A 19,687-nucleotide genomic window follows, 5' to 3' on the forward strand; every position below is an offset into this window, starting at 1 on the left:
TGAAACATATTTTGTGTGAACTGAAATTTACCCTGAGACTTTAATAAAGCGAAGATTAGTAGTCTACGAGCAGCCCATCCTTTTCGGCTAAGTCTGTCGCGCGAGCAAAAAAAAAAATCAGTGGACCTCTCAGAGTGAAGAGTCGTTCTTCCTCTTTTACGGAGCTTTCACGAGCGTAGGATAGGGTCCAGGTTGAGAAGCCACACGTCTTTTAAGTAAAGAGGCGCTCACACAAAACAATCGCTCTCTACTGAAACAATTTCGACCGTTGTCTTGTGCATTTCATGAAACGACCGACTTTCTTCTGTAAAATGATACTTTGCACGGGGCAAAAATTGCATACATAACACCAATCATAATTTAATTGATATTTTTGTGAACCTTTTTTTTTTTAAATTTTTTAAAAAAATTTTTTTTAGATAATCAGGAGTTTAAATATGTAGTATACAGGACTTACCTCTTATCCGTTACAGATTTCTATAATTCGACTTACCTTTTAGTTAAGTTCTACGATTCTAATTCAGTCGACGATAGTATTCTGAACATTTTCGGAAACGACTAAGGCACTTCAGTTGTAGACCGTCAAACTACTCTTCACCATCAAGGCCAGCATCCTTCTTGATGACAACCTTCAGCGTTGGCCGGAGACCGCCATTCTCTCGTTCCTAAAAAGGTTTCCAATAGAGGACATTTTTTTAGGTTTCTTGTGTATCATTACTTGACCTGTGGGAGCGAGACGAGGTTGTCTGACTATGGCTTTTAATATAAGTTTCCATCGATTTGTCTGATTGCCATATGTTCTTCAATACCCTTTATTCCTCGTTACCGGTACCGCCTAAGGACTCTCTAAGCAAGTTTTGTTAGAAAATGCTCAATAGTGAATTTGTTTAAATGTAAATTTGAAAGATCTCACACTCCCATAAACATCATCGGTGAACAGCTACCTCTGCATGTTTTCAAGGTGGCTGTAATGGGAGGATTCTAATGTAAAAAATCCAATGCATCGGGGTAAATCAAATTACCGTCAATAACTAAGATATTTTAATAAGCCCTCTTTGATCTCAGGTTGGCTATTAGGCATACCAGCCTTTGAAAACGTTTTGAATAGGATCATTCTTCTCCAAATTATTCTTGGTGTTTTTTCAAGTTTGTTGCTTTTTCGTCTTCTAAATTTCTTTTCCGAGACTGCACCAGATCCAGAGAGTGGTAAGAAACAGGAAGTTTCGAGAACGATAATCATAGTTTTTGTTATTGAATAAAAAGCCTGAAGCTATTTCTGCCAAACACTCACAAAAGTAAATGATAATTATGAGGTCAATGATGATGAGGAAAAAAAAAGCTGGTAACAAATATCTCCCGTGAAGATTAAACATAATTTATTGAGATTTATTGTTTTGAGCGTTAGAGCTTGAAACCAGCATTGAATACTATCACGAAATTATTTGTAATAATCGAAAGCGAGGATTTGAATTGAACAAGTTTTTCTTCGCCGTAAGCGACATTGTCGTAGTAAACGGGTCATAATAAATAAGAAATGTTGTACTTTAGGGGAGTTTGGAAATTCGCTATGTAACCATTGATTTGTTTCTTTGCCAAATGTAGTTATGATGGTTCCTTAATGATCTCCGTATTGGTCTCTTAAAATTTCTCTGTCTCGTAAGCTTGATATTGCTCATAAATTATAGATGCTTTTAAGTTAAGTCTTCTCTCTTTTCAAAAGAACACGCCAACTCCTTATGAAATGTCCTTACAGAGAAAAGGAATCAACGTGATACTTTTTTTTTTCAATATCTGACTCCAGCAGTTCGCCGGTTACTTTAAATAATGTCGAATGAACAGGGTTGGTTTCAGAGCAAACGCGTCAGTGTAAACTTCTGTGTGACGCTAATCGCTTCCTCCACTGTCAGTTAAACTCTCTGAAAACTCCCTCTACATACATCAAGATTGTGTCACAGATCACGATTAAGAACAAAGTCATATAGCTTTGCCAATTCTAGATCAATCGCTCCTCGCTAAGAACGTGATAAAAATATATCATTAATCGAGATTTGTTTACTTAGACGGAAACACTCAAGAGAGCAAAACTATATTTAGAAGAGTTCATCACGAAGGTATATTCATCTAAGTGATGTTTTACTAAAAATTTGGAAAGCAAATTTCTTTACTTCTTTTGCTTTGTAACACTCCTTCATGAATTGTCATGTTGTGAAAAGACACCTAAGAAACCGTTGCGTGTCATCTAAATTTTAAATTCATTCAATGCGGAAGACAATGCCCGGAGGCATGGCAAATTCCAATCATGTAGAACGATTTGATTGTTTGTGAAGAACTGAGGGGCAGAATTAGATATCACAACGTTATTCATTCACCTGTCAAGGCTCCAAAGTGGCAATTAAGATAAAGCATTGTTGAGACATCCGCCCTATTTCTGAAATATACCTTACTTAACATCGATTAAGAGAAGTACATTTCACCGCACTCTGGTGCTTTTTAGCCTGTTATTATCTGGCACACGAGTCCGCGAGGTAAAACATTGTTTAAAAAAGATTGCAAGAAACTCTAACGTTTATCATGCAAACATTTTCAGAGTTTGGAGATAACAAATGAGAGGTTTCACTGCTTGGTTATCAAATTCCCTGTTTCCTGCTTCTATTTCATGCGACTTTGCAAAGTGACGCCTAGTTTTAAATTGCTAAAATATATCGTTTGTCGCTCAGAACGTTTTAGATTCTGGCGATAAAAGATAAGAGGTTTCACTTGACTGGACCACACAGTAAGAAATACATTCATAACTGGCTGATACAGACTAATTTGCCTCCACATTGATATTTCTATAACAACTACGCTGAATGGAAACTCACTTCATAGAAAAGATTATAGGGCTGTCACTCGAAGCGTTTAGTCGGAGTTATTGGCCCAGTATCTGCCAGCTTTGTGCTGTGCCATTAACAAATAGGCAAACACTTGTACTGAACCATCACCATTTTATCCCAAGATTTCCATAACATACTTTCAGAACTAAGTGAAGTGAAACTACGAGAACTTTGTGATTGAGCCTGAGAAGATTTCGAGTTCAGCAAAGTACGAATATACTTTGTATAAGCAACATTTTATTCTCATCGTTATCTTGATTATTGCATGCCATTATTGGCGCATTTGGCTGCGGTAAAAAGTCATTGGAATAAACATACCAAAATAAGGAAAAAACTCAATAGTTAATGATGTCTCAGAGAGCTTATTTCCGTCGTTTTTTATGAGAATTGGGCGTAAAATGCTTTAAGCTGAGAACTTTTCATTTATTTTTTGTTTGTCGTCATTACCTATTGATTAAAAAAGCTATTTAGCATAGAAACATCGGGTGATCTTTTACCAGACCAGTTCAAGTTTAAAACTTGGTATTGTAGAACTAAAGGATTGTGTAGAGCTTCTTGAAAACTACTTCCCCGTGACAGGAGGCTTCCTCAAAATCATCCTTTATTTTTCTCAAAATGGATATGGAAATTGATTGTGTGAATTTCACTGCAATTGGGTCTACAAAGACTTCTTGTAACTCTGTATGTCTTTGGTGCTTGAAATACTCTTAAAAAAGACTTGTAATAATCTACGCATCGCTGAGTCTGACTTTTAAGTCTATATTGAAGTAAATGGCAATTTGAACACTCCATCGTATACCCCAGGTGTAAAATAAACCGTCATTCATTGAAACCTGTCTTGCTTCGAAGTCATCCAACACATTGACCACTATCTAGACGTAGTTGGTCAGATGTAAAGAGTGAAAACACAAACATTAAAGGTTGCCGCGTTTATTGCCATTCTGTTTCATCTAACAAATTGTCAGCGAACAGCTTTAAAACTAATTCAGTGGACATTGGTAAAAGTCAAAGACAAGCGAACGTGGATCAAAAAATAGTTTCAACTGCATACTCTTTTGAGACAGAACCAGACTTTTCCAGCGTGAAATTAAAAATGAAGGTCGATCATTCATATCTGTCAAATCCAGATTTCCTTTTTATTACGGACTATTTACCTATTTTAAGCTTTTCCAATTTAAATTTTATACCACACGCCACGCGGTTTTGTCTAACATCCAAATGATTTTTCATAAAAATCAATTTAAAAAAAACGGAGTGAGGGCAGAGTTTAATCAAAGTACTCTACAGTTCTTTGCCTCCAGCGAAGTAGACATTTTTGATAGCGGACGGGGAAACGTTCTGGCTACTGAACAATTTTAATTTCCTGGTGTGGTTACAAATTCATACGACAGAGTTAACTTGACCTTTTTGGATATGAAAGGGGGTACTTTCCATTTGTGCCAAAAATCCATTTCTTTTGGTGGGATAAAAAAAGGGAACTGCTTTCTGGTCTGACCTATTACGGTTTTTTTTCCGTAGGTAAGGAATACCATGATCAGAAGTATTCCAAAATTTTATTCGTTTTATTTAAATTAACGGAGAATGATTCTACAATTTTATTTTCCCACTCCTTCCTAGTGCCATGATGAAAATATTTTTTGTCAGTCATGTTTGGTGTTGGAAGTTTTTTTTTTAATCCAGCTTCACCTGGGGAAAAAAGTCTGATCCGTGCAAAAGACATGTACTTTCGATTTTCTCGTACAGGTGAAGCACCCTTGACTGACATTACATAGATTCATAAGCCGCTGGACATGCTGCCAGTTTTCCTTACAAAACTTCTTTTATTGTATTTGCCATTCATTGGAAAAGGCTGCTCGCGAAGAAAAGCTTTCTGTTGCTTGTGTTCGACTTTTGAATTTTCTGCGATCGTAGGTGTGTTCATCGAGGCCCATAACTCATTATTGACTCAAGTAAATTCGTAATTAGTCTAAGTGTGCCAACAACAACGGCAAATCAGAAAGGAAAATACCCATAGGAGCCAATGACAACTCAAACTAAAAACAACAGCACTTCCTAAAGAGCGGGAAAACGCGGGCGACCAAGTCGTGATTTGCTTTAGTTTTACATCCGATTGGTTGAGAAAGTGGCGCGAGTTTTCTGGACCAATCGGAGTTAATTAAAGCAGAATGAATGCACTCCCAGATCACTCTCGACACTCAGTTGAAAATTTCTCGAAGGTAAAACCCCTAAGGCTGATAAGAGAGCCGATAAGGCTGAACTCGTCACCTGTTAGCCGGATAACGTCTGAAAATCAGTGCGAGTAGAAATTGCATGTAAACCACTTCAGGGAGTTAGAAGGCTCAATTGTTACACCAATCAACCTCCGCTTGATGAACTCGTCTATAAGACGGTCACTTAGAGATCCAGCAACAGTTTCTTAGTCATATACATTGTTCTTAACCCTTTTCAAGACAGGCAGATCTCTTAGACGGACTACGGAGACTTTGAAACGGTCAAAGGACATAGGAACTGTGTCTTTTCTTTAGAGTAAAGATCCCAGCTAAATGAATTGATCTTTGTGAATATGATTTGGTAGTACATTTCCTTATGAATGCATGACGAGGAAATTGGGTGCACTTCAAAAGTCCAATCTTCACTATCGCTAGTCCTAACATCTAAGCCAAGGGGGAAATGAATGCATACCATGCCTAATTACTCCTCTCGCCATTGTTTGATAACTCCAAACAACCAATTTAGTCTTTTTTTTCGTTGACATTACACCCACGTAAAATGACAAACATACAATCTGACGGGATACTATTACCCTTCTTTGACTCGTTGATTGTGCAATACTAAAACGATAACAGTATAATAAAACAAGTAAATGCTTTTTGCTTTCCTTAACAACAAACGTCATCTAGATATGTTTTGAACGATATTCATAAGCTTAGGTACTCTAATCTGTTTAGGTGATACGGTTTTCCTGACAGAAACTCCACGTTTTTGTAAACACTTTTAACTATATCAATAAGCAAGAAAATTTTGGGTTGACACAGTCGTCACTTCCAGATCTACGCCAAAACAAATGCTTTTAACGGAGCCAACACCATTACATATACGATTCGATTGAGACCTTGAGCTACTGTATTTCTTTTTTATTCCAACCCTAAGCATTTTATTTTCCAGCATTCCCCACTATGTCCTATTCTTGTCGGACGAAGCATTTTATAAGCGATGTAGCACTTCTCCCATTTTATTCGCCAAATATCAAGTTCTCAGGCCTCACTCTTTTTTTACCCCGTTGATAAATTTATAAGGGACTTAGCGCCATGGAAGATTATTGGCAAAATGTACCAAAATATTGTCGTGTTTTGCTTTTCCACCACTGGTTCCAAGCTGTCCGACAGTTTTAAGTAGAATAATGGTAATGTTCAACCGAAGAGGACCAATGAAGAATTATAGAACAATAACTATCGATATCTCACAATTTTAACTGAACGTCCAAGTTATTTTCAATTGTATTTTAAGAAGACTGAAGCAGATATTCTCAGCCGTACGGAGAATACTCGCGGGGAATTTGTGAAAGGGATTGACAACTTCGAGTGTGATGAATTTGACATTCTTTCATTTGGGACTTTTACTCCGTAAGTGACCACACTAAGATTGACAAATTTTCCATTTATTCTGTCCTTAATAGGCCACAAATCATAAAAAAAAATGGAAAATCAAACGGAAACAAAAACGAACTTTGCACTTAACAACTACGGTAAGAAAGGTAGAGTTATGTGAACCAGTTAAATTATGCGACTTAAAGTGGCATTGTGGCCTCTTAAAAAAGTCAAACATCCGGAGGAAACCAACAGTAGTTTTCTGACAGATCTACATGGAATGATGGAGTAATACAATGGAATAATGGAATTCAATAAAGAATATTCAGAACTGAATTTACTGGGACTCAGAGCAGCTCACAGAAGAGTAACATTTTTCGCCGACGAAAATTGCAACTTATTAACATAAAATCAATTGAATGAGGCATATATGGTTTGGCCGTTGCACAATCAGTTTAGAGTCAATTTTCTCCAGACTGTGTCACGGCTTAAAAGAAAAACTCAACAAGAAAACGAACAGAACTCGGCAATCGACAGACTATGAAGCCATGATAAAATAGTCAACAAGGAATTTTGGCCACCAGGGAATTCCAGAATTTCAAGAAGTTATATATTGACACCCTCTTGAGAAGAGTTTTGTCATCGATAGGGGGATTAAAATATCTAATTATTTATCATTTGAGATTGGCTTTTGGTTTTCGCCGCTTTCTCAAAGGGCATAGCACTGGAAATCCTTCCCCTCAGAAACAATTTGTTGAAATATTAGGATACAAAACGACTTAATGCAGTCTGAGTAATCGGATGACAGCCGCTCTAAGGTCCTCTCTCAAAGGAATTGACGTGCTGACAGTTTAAAAGTGTAGAGGTATTTCTAGAAATTTACACTACTATCATTGTATTCAGTGACAAATAAATTAAAAACCTACTAAGAGTCATTCCTAACGTGGTTTCAAGGAAAATTCAGATGACTGCGTTGTCGACCAGGACGGAAGCCTCGGTACACCAAGCGGCTTGTGCGATATTTTAACTTGCGCAACCCCATTTAAATTCATCATATGTTACCCAAAGGCTTGAAGTTTAAGCTTAGGAATCTTCAGCTGTGTAGGTCTCTGAATACTAGCGTCACGAAGACAAGGAGGCCATTTACGATACACTTGTACATTTTACGAGATAAACAAACAATTTAGGAACAATTACTTGCATCAAGGGGGCGAACAATTGTCACTAAGAAGGATCCCTTTGGTCTGAGACCTTTAGTCACGGTCTATCGATCATTTGCAGTGTACTGAAAAATACTTTTAAGAATCATAAAACTTCAATTGATCATAGCTTCAAAGAGATTTTTCGATCAAAATTTTTACTGCGTCTTTTCCGCGATCCATTTTACCTCTTAAACATTCTGTAGGAGTGTAGAGGAAATATTTCTCAGGGAAAACCTATTTTACCAGTGCGACCAAATATCAGCGTAACACGCGCATCGTGGTGGGTAGAAAAACCTTTGCAAAGCGGCCCAACTCTTTTGCAGTTTAGGTTACAGTTTCTTGAATGCTTATCACACCCACACCGATTTCCTTGGCGTTTTTTTAATTTCTATTTGTTACACTTATATACGATACATACGAAGCCAAAAGTTTCCTCGAAAGAAACATTCATGACAGTTCTTAGTTGAAAAGAATAAAAATGAAGCTATTGCAAAGAATAAACATTTCAGATAAAGTGGCGGGAACACCATTATGACTTAGACGGTTACTAGAGAGATGAGATGTGTGCGCAGATAACTCCAGATCACAATGTTTAAGACACTTTAAATTGTAAAACGCTGTATATATGCCCATACTACTAGTCAGTTCGGTACATTATTGCTTTACTACGGATTAAAAGTTATGGAAATTCACTACTTTTTCCATGTTTATCCTTTGTACTCGTCTATCTGGCGACGTACTAAGAATTCAGGAGAGAACACCTGACAGTATTTATATTTCATTTCCGACTATAAGCGTATCTTTTTTTAATCTAGAGAGTATTGTGCTGAGATAGTTAAAAAATTACATTAATTTAGAACGTTCGTGAACACGAAATGGAAAATCAGCAGAAGATTTCTCAGTTTTACCATTTGAGGCTTAACGCATAATTAATCTACATCTTGCAAGTAAAATGAAAACACTCAGTTGTTTCAAAAATAAAATAGTAGTTATGTTCAAAGTAGACTGTTTATGTTTGGCCTAAATACATTCTTATGTCTACAAACTTTATTCTGACGAACATTTCAAGCTTGAAGACTACCTTTTCTCCTTCACAAAATTAAACGAAACTAACTACTTAAAGGAAACTACAATTTTCATAAAACATGAATGTGAACGTTCTGGTTTCGCGTCAGCAGCAACCACTGCATTAGTAGCGTAAGAACATAGCAGCTGAGGTCCATCTAAAAATGCTAAAATGAGAAATTCAACACTCAAGGACTAGTGCAAATTGCTATCAAAATAATCTTAGGTTTTAAGGTCAGTTAGGTCTCGTCTCTTCCGAAGTTGTTGTTGACAAGTGAACTAACCAATTAAGAGAACAAATTGGCTCAGTAGCGTTACTACAGATAAGATTACATTCACGGAGAAATCTGTCTGTTTTCATGCTAAGTCGTCTCAAACAGGAACTAGACAAAAGCGATAATTGTGATTTAGAAATGAGACAGAGCATGTTTTTGGATTTATTGATACAGTTCACTGTATGTTGCATGTGGAACTTTTGCGACGGTTTCCTACTAAACCCAAATAACATGTATGAACAGAATAAAAATCAAGTCAAGTTGGCAAGGCTTTACTTGACAGTCAAAGCTACTTGATGAAAGAGTAGGCTTAGATTCTCTCCTCTTCTAATGTCCTCCATATCACCTGAAATGGATTTTTAAACGAATATAGGAGTATTAAATTGGAAGATTGACATGTGTTACCGAAAGCCAATCAGAGTCGAGAATACTTTCATCTGTTTATAAAACACATTAAATCAGTGCGCAGCACTTATTCGCTATTCTTCCCTTTCATTGACAAGTGTTTCTATTGAGTGAGCCATGAAGCTCCGTTTACTGAGTGTATTTTTATTTGTTATTTATTCAAGCAAAGTTATTGCGTTATGGTGGTGAGTACTGTGCACAGTCAGAAAAGTCCTGACATACCAGAAATCCGCGGTTTAATAATCCCTATATTACTTAGCTTAGTAGATTACTAAAACATAGTACTTTTAATCGTCAATGCAGGTCACTCGAGACGTCAATGCAACAAGACCCTAATGTCGTGTGTAAGAAAACGCAGTCATTCTTCCAAAGAAAGGAAGACTTTTGCAAATCGAAGCCTGAACTGATTTCTACCGTTCTTGGGGGGGTGAAAGGTTCCGTCGAAGAGTGTCAGTGGCAGTTTAGAAACAGGCGATGGAACTGCTCGACGTCTAAGAATTTTGTCAAGAAAATTCTTCGCTACGGTAAGCGATAATGAACGCTAGTCAAATGCTGTTATCTGGTCACACTTAACAAACTCTGCATGAAAAATTCATCGGCCGGCGCGTTGCTTGATCGCACAACAAACCACTTCACTTGGCAACGATGAGTAAGCACATACGACCTAGAGCACTATTCAACTTAAAGTTCTATTTTTTTCTACAGACTACCGAGAGACGGCGTTCATCTACGCCATTACATCGGCTGGGGTTACCTTTTCTGTCACGCGAGCATGTAGGTTGGGTCAACTTCACCAATGTGGATGCCGCAAAGTAAATCCGCAACAGAAACAGCAAGTCATCGCTAACAATGTGATTCAGTCGTTCCCTCGAAACGAATACCCTTCTACAGACAACCAAGTTCCAAGCCAGGCATTTCCCATCGGCGAAACTGAGCAGTTCGAATGGGGAGGTTGCAGCGACAATATCCATCACGGCTACGCGATGTCGCGGCAGTTGATGCAAGAAGAAAAAAACAGAGACGGTCGATCCATGATAATCGAACATAATAATGAAGCAGGACGATTGGTAAGTGAAAAGTATTTCCGGGGTTACACCAAGCTTTGTCATGAGTTGCCAAAGCCCTATCCTTTTCTCACTTAGATAAACGACAAACAAACAAGAGCTCGTTCTTGGTTTTCCGGCCTTAAACTTGGCATTGCTGTTGCGGAACGCCAAATTATATCACCCAGACAGCTAAGCAATCAAACACGCACTCGTCACAACACAGTGCCTTTTTGAAAGGCTGTGAAAGCAATTGTCATGCAATTACTGCTAAGTAATAAGCTTGTTTAAGTTAACGAGGTAAGAAAAATATTCGCTTATTCTCTTGGATTCCACGGCACTTGAGTAACGAGCCAGCCGTTTGCTGCATAATTAAAAACAGGTCATTTTGTGATCATGGTATCTGCCGTTCGTTTGAGTTTGTATCGTCTTTGGTGGCATCATTTATTTCAAGTTGATAGTACAATTTTGATTAGGACTTAAGCCCTGATAACAACATTGGGTGTTAAAGAGACTAGCGTTGGCTTGCGAAAGTGCATCAACTCTGATTTCCGGCGGGAGCAGATTGTTTTCGCTGCTATCTTAAGCTTTTTTACGTATCACAGAAATGCCGATAAGCCATCTAAAAGCAACGAAGACAAAGCATAGCTTGGACGCAAGTGGCGTGAAAAAAGTTAATTTGTCACCTACACGACCGCTCGAACAATTATCGCGAAGCTATCCAATCTTAATGTTAATTTTTTCGAAGAAAAGCTAAATTACATATACGCCTTCCACTAATCACCGAATTTGTTATATTTGCATACCTTTTGTGGGATCTCAAACCTTTGTTTACACTTAAATAGAATGAGTTAACAGTATACCTCTAATTTCTGATTCCTCAAACACGTTAAACACAGAACACCGACAAATAAATGTTTTTCTATCGATTTGACTGTTTAACCCAATTAAAAGTAAAGTAAGACGCTTCAAGCCAACTCTTTTAATAAAACGGTTGCATACGATCACTAGGACGTCTAAATGGCTCAGTTTGCTTTAATCAGTTCTTCACACCACCGCATTAAATCTTCACAGGAATTTAATTTTCTAGTGTAAACTTTATTGACAGAGTAGTTAATTCAATTTTGACAGTTTACCTTACGAGTGGAAACTGTGAAAGACAAGTGCCTCCGTCTTTGGCAGGTTGACACGAACGAATTCCCTTGGTAAATATTTGCGTCTCATTTAAAGTAAACCACTATTTTTGTCTCTTCTATACCAGTTTATCCTTAACACTTATCCGCGCGTGAAACAAATACTTTCAATTGGAACAAAGGTGCCGCAACTTATAAAGACAACAGCCGCTTGGGAAAGTGATAGCTGGCGAAATTTTGAAACGCAACTCTAGAAAAAGATACCTTCCACGATAAAATTAATCCAAAATGCCATAGATAACCTAACTAGATCAATCTCGAGTTAGTTACTCATAATTGTAACGACCTGTTTGGTTTCTTTCATCTTTCTTAGGCAGTCAAGCGTAACATGCAAACAGAATGCAAATGCCATGGTCTCTCGGGTGCCTGCTCTCTTCAAACGTGTTGGAAAAAGATGCCGCTCTTTAGAAACGTGGGCGACAAACTGAAAGCCCGTTTCGATTCTGCCATCAAGGTGATTATAGGAAATAGCGGAGATCGGTTAATCAAAGAAGGAGAAACAATAAAACCTCCAACAGAACTCGATTTGGTTTATACTACCGAATCCCTAAACTTCTGCAAAGCGGATCCCTATATGGGCTATCATGGCACTGTGGGCAGACGGTGTAATGATACAAGCATGGGAGTGGGAGGGTGTCAATTGCTTTGCTGCGGTCGCGGAGCACGAATGAGAAAATTGGTCGTAACAGAAAATTGCCAATGCCGTTTTCTGTGGTGTTGTACAGTCAAATGCAAGAGATGCAGGAGAGAAGAAGACGTCTTTACTTGTGAATAACTTTCCTGCTGCTCGGACACACACAAACACACAAGAGACAGTCACGTCAAATGTCATGCGAACAATGGTATGCACTCAACAAAGATTATTTGAACGGTTAAGATTATGTACAACTTTCAAGAAAAGAACCACTCCTTATGACAAGTGATACCCCAGCTAGAGGAAAGTATTTAATATATGTTTTCAAATATCAATTTTAGCGGAATCCAAACAGACAGCTGGAGGTCACGGCACGACTAAATTGTAAACACTTGAACGTTGTGTCTGATAGAGATATGAATACTACAACGATGGAATAGTCATGCAATGCTGTACCAGGATTTTTTTCCTTTACTGAACCTTGCAGGTTTTTCATGACCAAATGAAAGCTTCATTGCCAAATTTCCAAGACAATTGAACCCACAGCTTGGTCGAAGTGAAGTACAGCACAAGATGAAAACAGTGTCATCTTGAAGGATTCAGAAGTAGACACTCTTCATTTAATCCCCTTGGAGTTGATTAGCACTATGAGCTTTGAAGGGGTTTTTTAATTGTCGACGTTTATTGCAAACATTCAAAGTAACAGCAGGGTTTCAGGCTTCACGATTGAGAGCCTATACAGAAAAATGTGACCTTTCAAATTACCTTCCGACAAGTGTTCTGCGCCTTTAACTAATTTATATAAACTCACGTTACAACCAAAACATTCTGCATTATTTCATGTTAATACCCATTTGTTTTCTTAAAGGATTTCACTAATGAGGGCACAAAAGATCAGGAGACTTAGTAGCAACAGTTCAGTCCGGAAATCGCCATGTAATGGCCGGTCACATCAAACACTGAGATAACGATATTTAATTGCGATCCTATCACCCGGAGAGCGTCAAAATGAAACCCAGGGAGTTGAAGACACGAGTATGATTAATTTTTTCAAAAAAATTCTTTTACACCCAAAGATTTAGACATTGTAACCTTCTCCGATGATACCAGACGACCAAATTATATTGACATAGCAATCACAAGGCGTGTTTAGTCATACTCTCTTGACCCAACAAATTTACCTCTTGGAGCTGAGAATCTTTGTTAAAAAAACGATTTGCAATGTTCTGATATTTCCCTCTTTGTTTGATGTTTCTCATATACATGCCTCTTTTCCTGCTGCGATAACAATCAGTTATATATCAACAATAAATTTGGTTGACTTCTCATGTGTTTTATTTTCCTATAATATTATAAAATTTGAAAAAGAAACTGTTTTCGTTGTAGAAGCTACTTTAAGACAGCAAGCGAATTATCTGCCTGTGATATTTGCGAAAAGCGCAATGCCTTTAACTGCCACTTACACGAAATGTATATGTAAACAAGGCTACTTGTTTAGAACTTAAGCTTGATTTTCAATACTGCTTAAAAAATTATTATTCTGTCAATTGTTGATTAAGGTCTATTGGTCGATGGCGATCACCGAGTTTTATCTGTAAGGAAACTTCAATATTGCAGAAGTGGTCGGTTTAATAAAACAATAGAAACAGTTTGTATATAGGTTTTAAAACAAAAATAAATAAACAGAATGTTTATTCCTTTACAGATCATTTTAAATGAACTAATACAATACTGTGATGATAATAAATGTTTGCCTAGTCATACAGGAGGGAATTTTAAAATCAGTAAGAGCAATATCATCGATTTATAATTGTTCAGCTATGGCTTTGTTCTAAAATGCCGCTTATAGCAACAAACTCAGCTGAATTCCTCTGATACGCATCAAAATGGAAAGCATTTCTCAAAGAATTGCCAGCAATCCCGTGAAACTCCTAAAGATTATAGAACTTACCCTTTTCAGTTGACGTAAGGGGAGGTTTGAAAGGCTTATATGTCGCTAAGTTATTAAAATCACCAAAACAGAGATGCAAAAAGTAGATTTGTCTTTGAGATAAGATTGAATTACTTGCTTAATTTTGTGGAACAAAACGATTTTGTCAGTATCCTTAATAAGATTGCAACGATCAACACATGCTAGGATTCGCGCCAGACGCAATTTGAGCAAGAGAGAACATCACTAAATTCCAATAATGTGAGTATATCCTGAAAGTGCTGGGACTCTGGAGCTTCGCTGAGCTTGAGCCAGACACAAGAGAAGCGAAAACAATCACCGTAAGAAAAAATAAATTCATCAGCTCTCGATTTTTATACACTTCCCCTTAGAAAATCTGGGGCCGTGGTCGCTGTTCGGAATATTGAAAATAAACCTTTTCCGTGCAGACATCTGTCACATTTAATTCCTTCCTTTGTTTTGGACAGGAAAGAAGTCTGCACGCAAATCCAAACACCAGTTTTGACCAGTCACGTGACTAGACTTGGATGTTTTTATTTTTAAGTTGTATACATATGTTTCTAAAGAACTTAAGAGTGCGTTGAGAGTGACGGAGAACACTCGATAACCACACCAGTAGCCTTGTGAGGGATGGACCGTAAGTAATACTTGTTTCTAAAGTGCTCTCCAGTTTTTCATCTCGCCCCATTATTCAAATTGCGTAACTGAACAACATAGTTTCTCCCAAAAAATTTTAAGGTCTTATCTGCTAAAGTTTTCAACAGGATTCTTCAGAGTAAGCAAGCTCCGTCTCATGTTGATTCAAACATGCAAAGTTTCTCCAAGGCCACAATGTCACAGTCATTAAAACAATCAAGAAGACTTTTTAAGATCAACAGACATATTAAAGGCTTTCCAAAAACAGAAACGTATTTCTAGCCACCCTGAGGTATGTATCAGCTAACACTCACTGAAAATACAATGCCCCTTTGAAGGAAAAAATATATTAATGATACATCATGCCCCACGCATAGGCTGCGAACAAAATTGATTCATGATGTGTCGTGCGTTTGACAAAGAATTTGTTTGAAGTAGCTGGAACATTCTGAAACAAAGGCTAAGCTCTTTGATCTGGTGTTTGAGAAAAAAATAGTAAATCATTTCACAAAAAATTCGAACTTCCGCCAAGAAATGCCAGATTCAATTAACAATGACACAACGATAAAAAGTTCCACTAAATAAAAGTTGATATTTTCAAGTGGTGTTACTCATTACGCTTTACCCGGTAAATGTCAATTTCAAGCATAACAGAAACTATTAAGACTTTGTCTGGTATGCGTGATAATTCTTGAAAGAAGTATTGATGGTTACTTTCGCGTGCCTCTACTCTTTTTAGTCCATACTTCTATTTGTTAAAAAGTGAGGTCGTATCTCTTTGAAACCTCGAAATAAATGCGAATCTTGACTTGTACTTCAAGAGCAACTTATTTCGTGTCATCGAATCCATGAAAAGAACCATCTTGCGACATAAGACTGTAGGACAGTGACTTTGTGGTGATCCCTTATAGTCACGTGACTAGGCCAACGCGTGGTCCGGTCCAAAGTCAATATCCTGTTTGATTTATGATATTAAGTTTGTTGTTGATTTTATATTTGGTAGGAGGCTCCTCTCAAAGTTATCTCTTATTCCTCTCCTCACAAAACACTAACTATTTCACACGCCTCAATTGGCGTGGATCCGTAGCAGATATCATAAGTGTACTTACGAGCGAAGTCAAACTGTTCAAGAGCTACACTATACAGTTGATTGCGTGGTAGTCGATACTGAAATTATGTTTACATCTATTACTTAATTATGAAGTTATGGGAGAGGTAAAAAGGTCATTTTAGGACAGGAAATACAAAGTTCGAAAAAAAGCTTATATTTAAAAATAAACCTCCTTATGCTTTATGATCAAGACCAGGCCATCACATGCTGTACTTTTCACCACAGAAACAGAGAAAATGCACAGAACTGAACCCCAACATAAAAACCACCGCTAGAGCAATTACAGTTTCCACCTGATCTCCATTAAATCCTTATGCTGCGCCATTCATAGATAAGAAAAAACTCGTACGCAAATGCACAGACAAAGGATTCCTCGGAAATTGAAAGCAATACTCGAAGAAAGCATACAGTTAAGAGTGAATCTGGGGATTAACCATCCTAGTATCATTTACCATGATGCTACTGCGGGCTTAACTAGAGACACTTGTTTCGCTCGAAAACGTGGTGAAATGTAAAGGAGCACTAAGGAGTGGCTTATTCAATCTTTTGAGCCAAATATTTTACAATTGTCTTCTCGGTGTCTTTCAGATCCATCATGTATCAAGACTCACTGCCATTAAAATGGTGAAACAGTGTTTGAGCAGTCGAATGCAGTCAGTATTTGTAAGAAAAATGTTTCCGTGATGTATGTAGAGCATATCTGTACACAGTCAATCCCTTGTCTATTACCGACAAATCAAAGGAAAGCCAAAGAAAGCGATTTGATAGCTGCACAGATTTTGGTGTCACGAGCATTCATTTTAATGTGCATACAATGCGTCTGGGAATACTAAACTTTTTGTAAGTGCACTGTATCATTTTAATGATTATCATATAAGAAAAATCCAGACATTGTGGTGCACATCGAAGTTCTAAAGTGTCGCCCCCGATAGAAAATCGACTTAGGAGTGCTGGTCAAATATTTTTTGTGGTAAATATCTGTATGAGCCCTAACCCCTTAACCCTACTGCAACAAAACCTTAGCACCATCATGCTGAGATGACATCAGGGCTTAGAGTTTGCTTACACAATTCACTCGGTCAAAAGCGAACATCCCTTGCAGGTAAGTGAGTAAAAATTATGTATTTTCCAAATCGCCTGAATGACCGAGCCTGTAATGCCCTCTGTACGAAGAAAAACTCAAAGAATCAAGACCTACCTTTTTAGGAGAGTTTTGCTTCAGTCACTGTTAAGATAGCGCGGTCAGCTATTTGTTTGCTTCGTCGCCCCTTAACCACTTTGAAGCCGTTCTAAAATGGTCAAGAACCTGAGCTCGATTCCTCACACTTCAAGGGGGTTGGATCTAAATCCACGCATTCTGGACAATGGACCTTGATGTAAAAAATAGATGTGAGTTAGACGATACCTGTGTAACCTTTTGCTTGGTGAACTTAGCTTCCGGGATTACCAAGTGTGAAGTGGTAAGGTGACCTGCTTATAGAGTTTAAAAGACCTCAGGTCATCGGTTTTACCCCAGAAGTCCCTTATGTCATGCCTTTTGCTTTTCATCAGTTATCTTCTCTCATAAAGCAAAAGCGTGCTGATTTTTCAGAAGCCTTAAGAGGTATTTGTGATATTGTGGAATCGAAAAGCAAACTTTAATTCTTGATGTTATCAGTCCACACAGAAATAAAATCATTAATCTTTGTCAATTAGCTTAAGAACTAAGAAAAAACGCAGACATGACCGGTCGTTGTTCTTTGTACAACTCATAGTTTGCGTCACAAGCAGCCATAAACCGAAGAGGAATTGGTTACTTATTACTTATTACTTATAGCTAACTTCGATCAATGTTCTTTTATTTTCACGGGAAGCTCTTTTTCGAGTTTGAATCAAACAAATGTTTAATTAAAACAATACTCAAAATACATGACACAGGGGTTTTCCTCTTAGTGAAGAAAAACACGCATTTTAACAAGTGAAATCTCACTTTGTTCGCTTTAACGAAGTAAGTATTCATTCACCCCTACAATAGGCTTTCTGAATGAAAAACATCACCCCTCGCGTTATTCGCCACACTTAAGGTTACGAAACCATATTCATTTTCACCATTGTGTAAGACCATCACTTTGAGATTCGATACTTTAGAAACTCTGAAAGCAAGGGATATCCCGAATGTAACGGCTTCCAGAAAGAAACACAATTAAAGCCCCGAAAGAAACGGCCCCTCAAGGGGCCATAAGGCCATAGCGACGGCTCTTGGAAAATTACTACTCCGCTTACAACACAGCTCATCACATTCTTCATTCTTTAAATGAAATTCTCTTTCGGCAATGATTAAGTGGATAGAAACATCGCTTTCAACATCTGTATCACTGGATTCAAGAGGACTGGATGCTACTTGCTTTCACAAAGACTTCTTCAAAACAACGTCTTTCAGATTTAAGTTAATATTTAAAAGAGGAAATCTCTGACGTTAAGTGCAATGCAATGGAACAGACTGACTGCAGGACTAAAGAATTTAAAGGGTCAGAAGCATGAACTTTGAAAAGTGACAGGTTTAACTCCTTTTGGAATCGCTTCAAACTTTTGAATTTTGAAGTTCTGTATTCTCCTTGATAGGCCCATGTGCTCCTGGGGAAAACAGTAATAAATATGTTAAAAAAAAAAAAAAAACTTTTGAATCTTCCGACTTGCAGTTATCTGCCACGGACTAAAACATCATCAGACATTGACAATGTAAAATATTTCACAGATAACATGTGGCAAGATCAGGATCCAACTAAGCTAATTATAAGTTTGTGAATGATGCTCGTCTCCTTCGGAATTTGCTTCTTTCTAGGTACAAAATTATCAAACATTTAACGACCCTTGAATGAACTTTAATTAAATTAATTCTAAATGAAAAAAAAGAAAAATACGAGTTGTCGATTGTTTTCAGTCTTCGACGATTAATGAAGCATATTCGCGTTAACGTTCCTAAAATAAACGATGCAAGTCTAAAGCTTATTACCACTGAAAATCTTACAAAATTACCGTTTGGTTTCTGGATGGTTGATGTGGTAAAAAAAGGAGATAAACTGAATGTTCAAGACCTGTAGCGAATAACACTGTTGTAGAGGGATCTACAGGCCTGTCATCTGAAATGACAATGTCGTCTCTAAGTGTTCAAAATAACTTTGAAAAATAAAATGAAAACGAACAAACAAAACAAAACAAAAAGGAACATGTGGGTACATTTACGGCTCATCCAAAAAACTTCAGAGCACTTAATAGTTCAAATTAACTCGATAGAGTATGAAATAACTGTTGCTTATTATGCAATAACAGCTGGCGTTATTCTTTCAGAGACGATTTTTCTTATCAAGAAAAAAGATGAAGCATTTCTTACCTTTCTACACATAAGTCAGTCTACATTTACTCTGAGAATTTCCATGATTCAGCTCTATGATTTGTGGTAAAACTGGTGATTAATACCAATAAGTCACAAGAGGAGCCTGTTCGTTCCAGGAGGCCGATGATGAAGAATAAAACAGACAGTCAACAATGACTATTGCTATTTTTAAGGCTTCTAAATTTAGTAATTTTAGCAACAGACTTCTTGAAATAGATTTTCCTTTTAAAAATAGCATTATCTGCACTGCCATCTCTCACATTTTTATCTCTTACAGTTTTTTTTAACATTTTTATCATTCCTGTCTCAACAATAACAAACCTATTCAGTATCGCTACT

The 19,687-nt window shown here is 37.4% G+C and overlaps 1 protein-coding gene and 1 long non-coding RNA gene across 4 annotated transcripts; one reads left to right on the plus strand and one right to left on the minus strand.

The window, feature by feature from the left end:
- Positions 1–21: 21 nt before the first annotated feature.
- LOC136277762 (uncharacterized) lies at positions 22–19,464 on the minus strand. Its single transcript, XR_010716036.1, has 3 exons — positions 19,346–19,464; positions 17,174–17,345; positions 22–665 (listed from the first exon to the last, which is right to left on the minus strand). It is a non-coding gene; the product is annotated as an uncharacterized lncRNA (long non-coding RNA).
- Positions 7,205–13,979, plus strand: LOC131789572 (protein Wnt-6). 3 transcript variants are annotated; one of them, XR_009340618.2, is made up of 5 exons: positions 9,492–9,592; positions 9,711–9,931; positions 10,113–10,474; positions 11,957–12,485; positions 12,619–13,979. XR_009340618.2 is itself a non-coding variant. In XM_059106728.2 (4 exons), the coding sequence occupies exons 2-4, from the start codon at positions 9,727–9,729 to the stop codon at positions 12,416–12,418; spliced, it is 1,029 nt and encodes a 342-aa protein (XP_058962711.1). In that variant the 5' UTR covers positions 7,205–7,325; positions 9,711–9,726; the 3' UTR covers positions 12,419–13,979. The 3 variants fall into 3 exon arrangements, 2 of the variants coding, with proteins under 2 accessions (XP_058962711.1, XP_058962709.1); XM_059106728.2 differs by lacking the exon at positions 9,492–9,592 and adding an exon at positions 7,205–7,325 and having other exon boundaries at positions 11,957–13,979; XM_059106726.2 differs by having other exon boundaries at positions 11,957–13,979.
- Positions 19,465–19,687: the final 223 nt, after the last annotated feature.

This window comes from Pocillopora verrucosa, chromosome 13, assembly GCF_036669915.1.
Source record: "Pocillopora verrucosa isolate sample1 chromosome 13, ASM3666991v2, whole genome shotgun sequence".
In the NCBI taxonomy this organism is placed as follows: Eukaryota; Metazoa; Cnidaria; class Anthozoa; order Scleractinia; family Pocilloporidae; genus Pocillopora; species Pocillopora verrucosa.

What these genes read in the sequence shown, in the direction of transcription:
- LOC131789572 (XM_059106726.2), top strand. Translation starts at nt 9,525, where the DNA reads ATGAAGCTCCGTTTACTGAGTGTATTTTTATTTGTTATTTATTCAAGC. An exon ending in AAAGTTATTGCGTTATGGTG is followed by an intron (nt 9,593 to 9,710) that starts GTGAGTACTGTG and finishes TCGTCAATGCAG; the next exon opens with GTCACTCGAGACGTCAATGC. An exon ending in ATAATGAAGCAGGACGATTG is followed by an intron (nt 10,475 to 11,956) that starts GTAAGTGAAAAG and finishes CATCTTTCTTAG; the next exon opens with GCAGTCAAGCGTAACATGCA.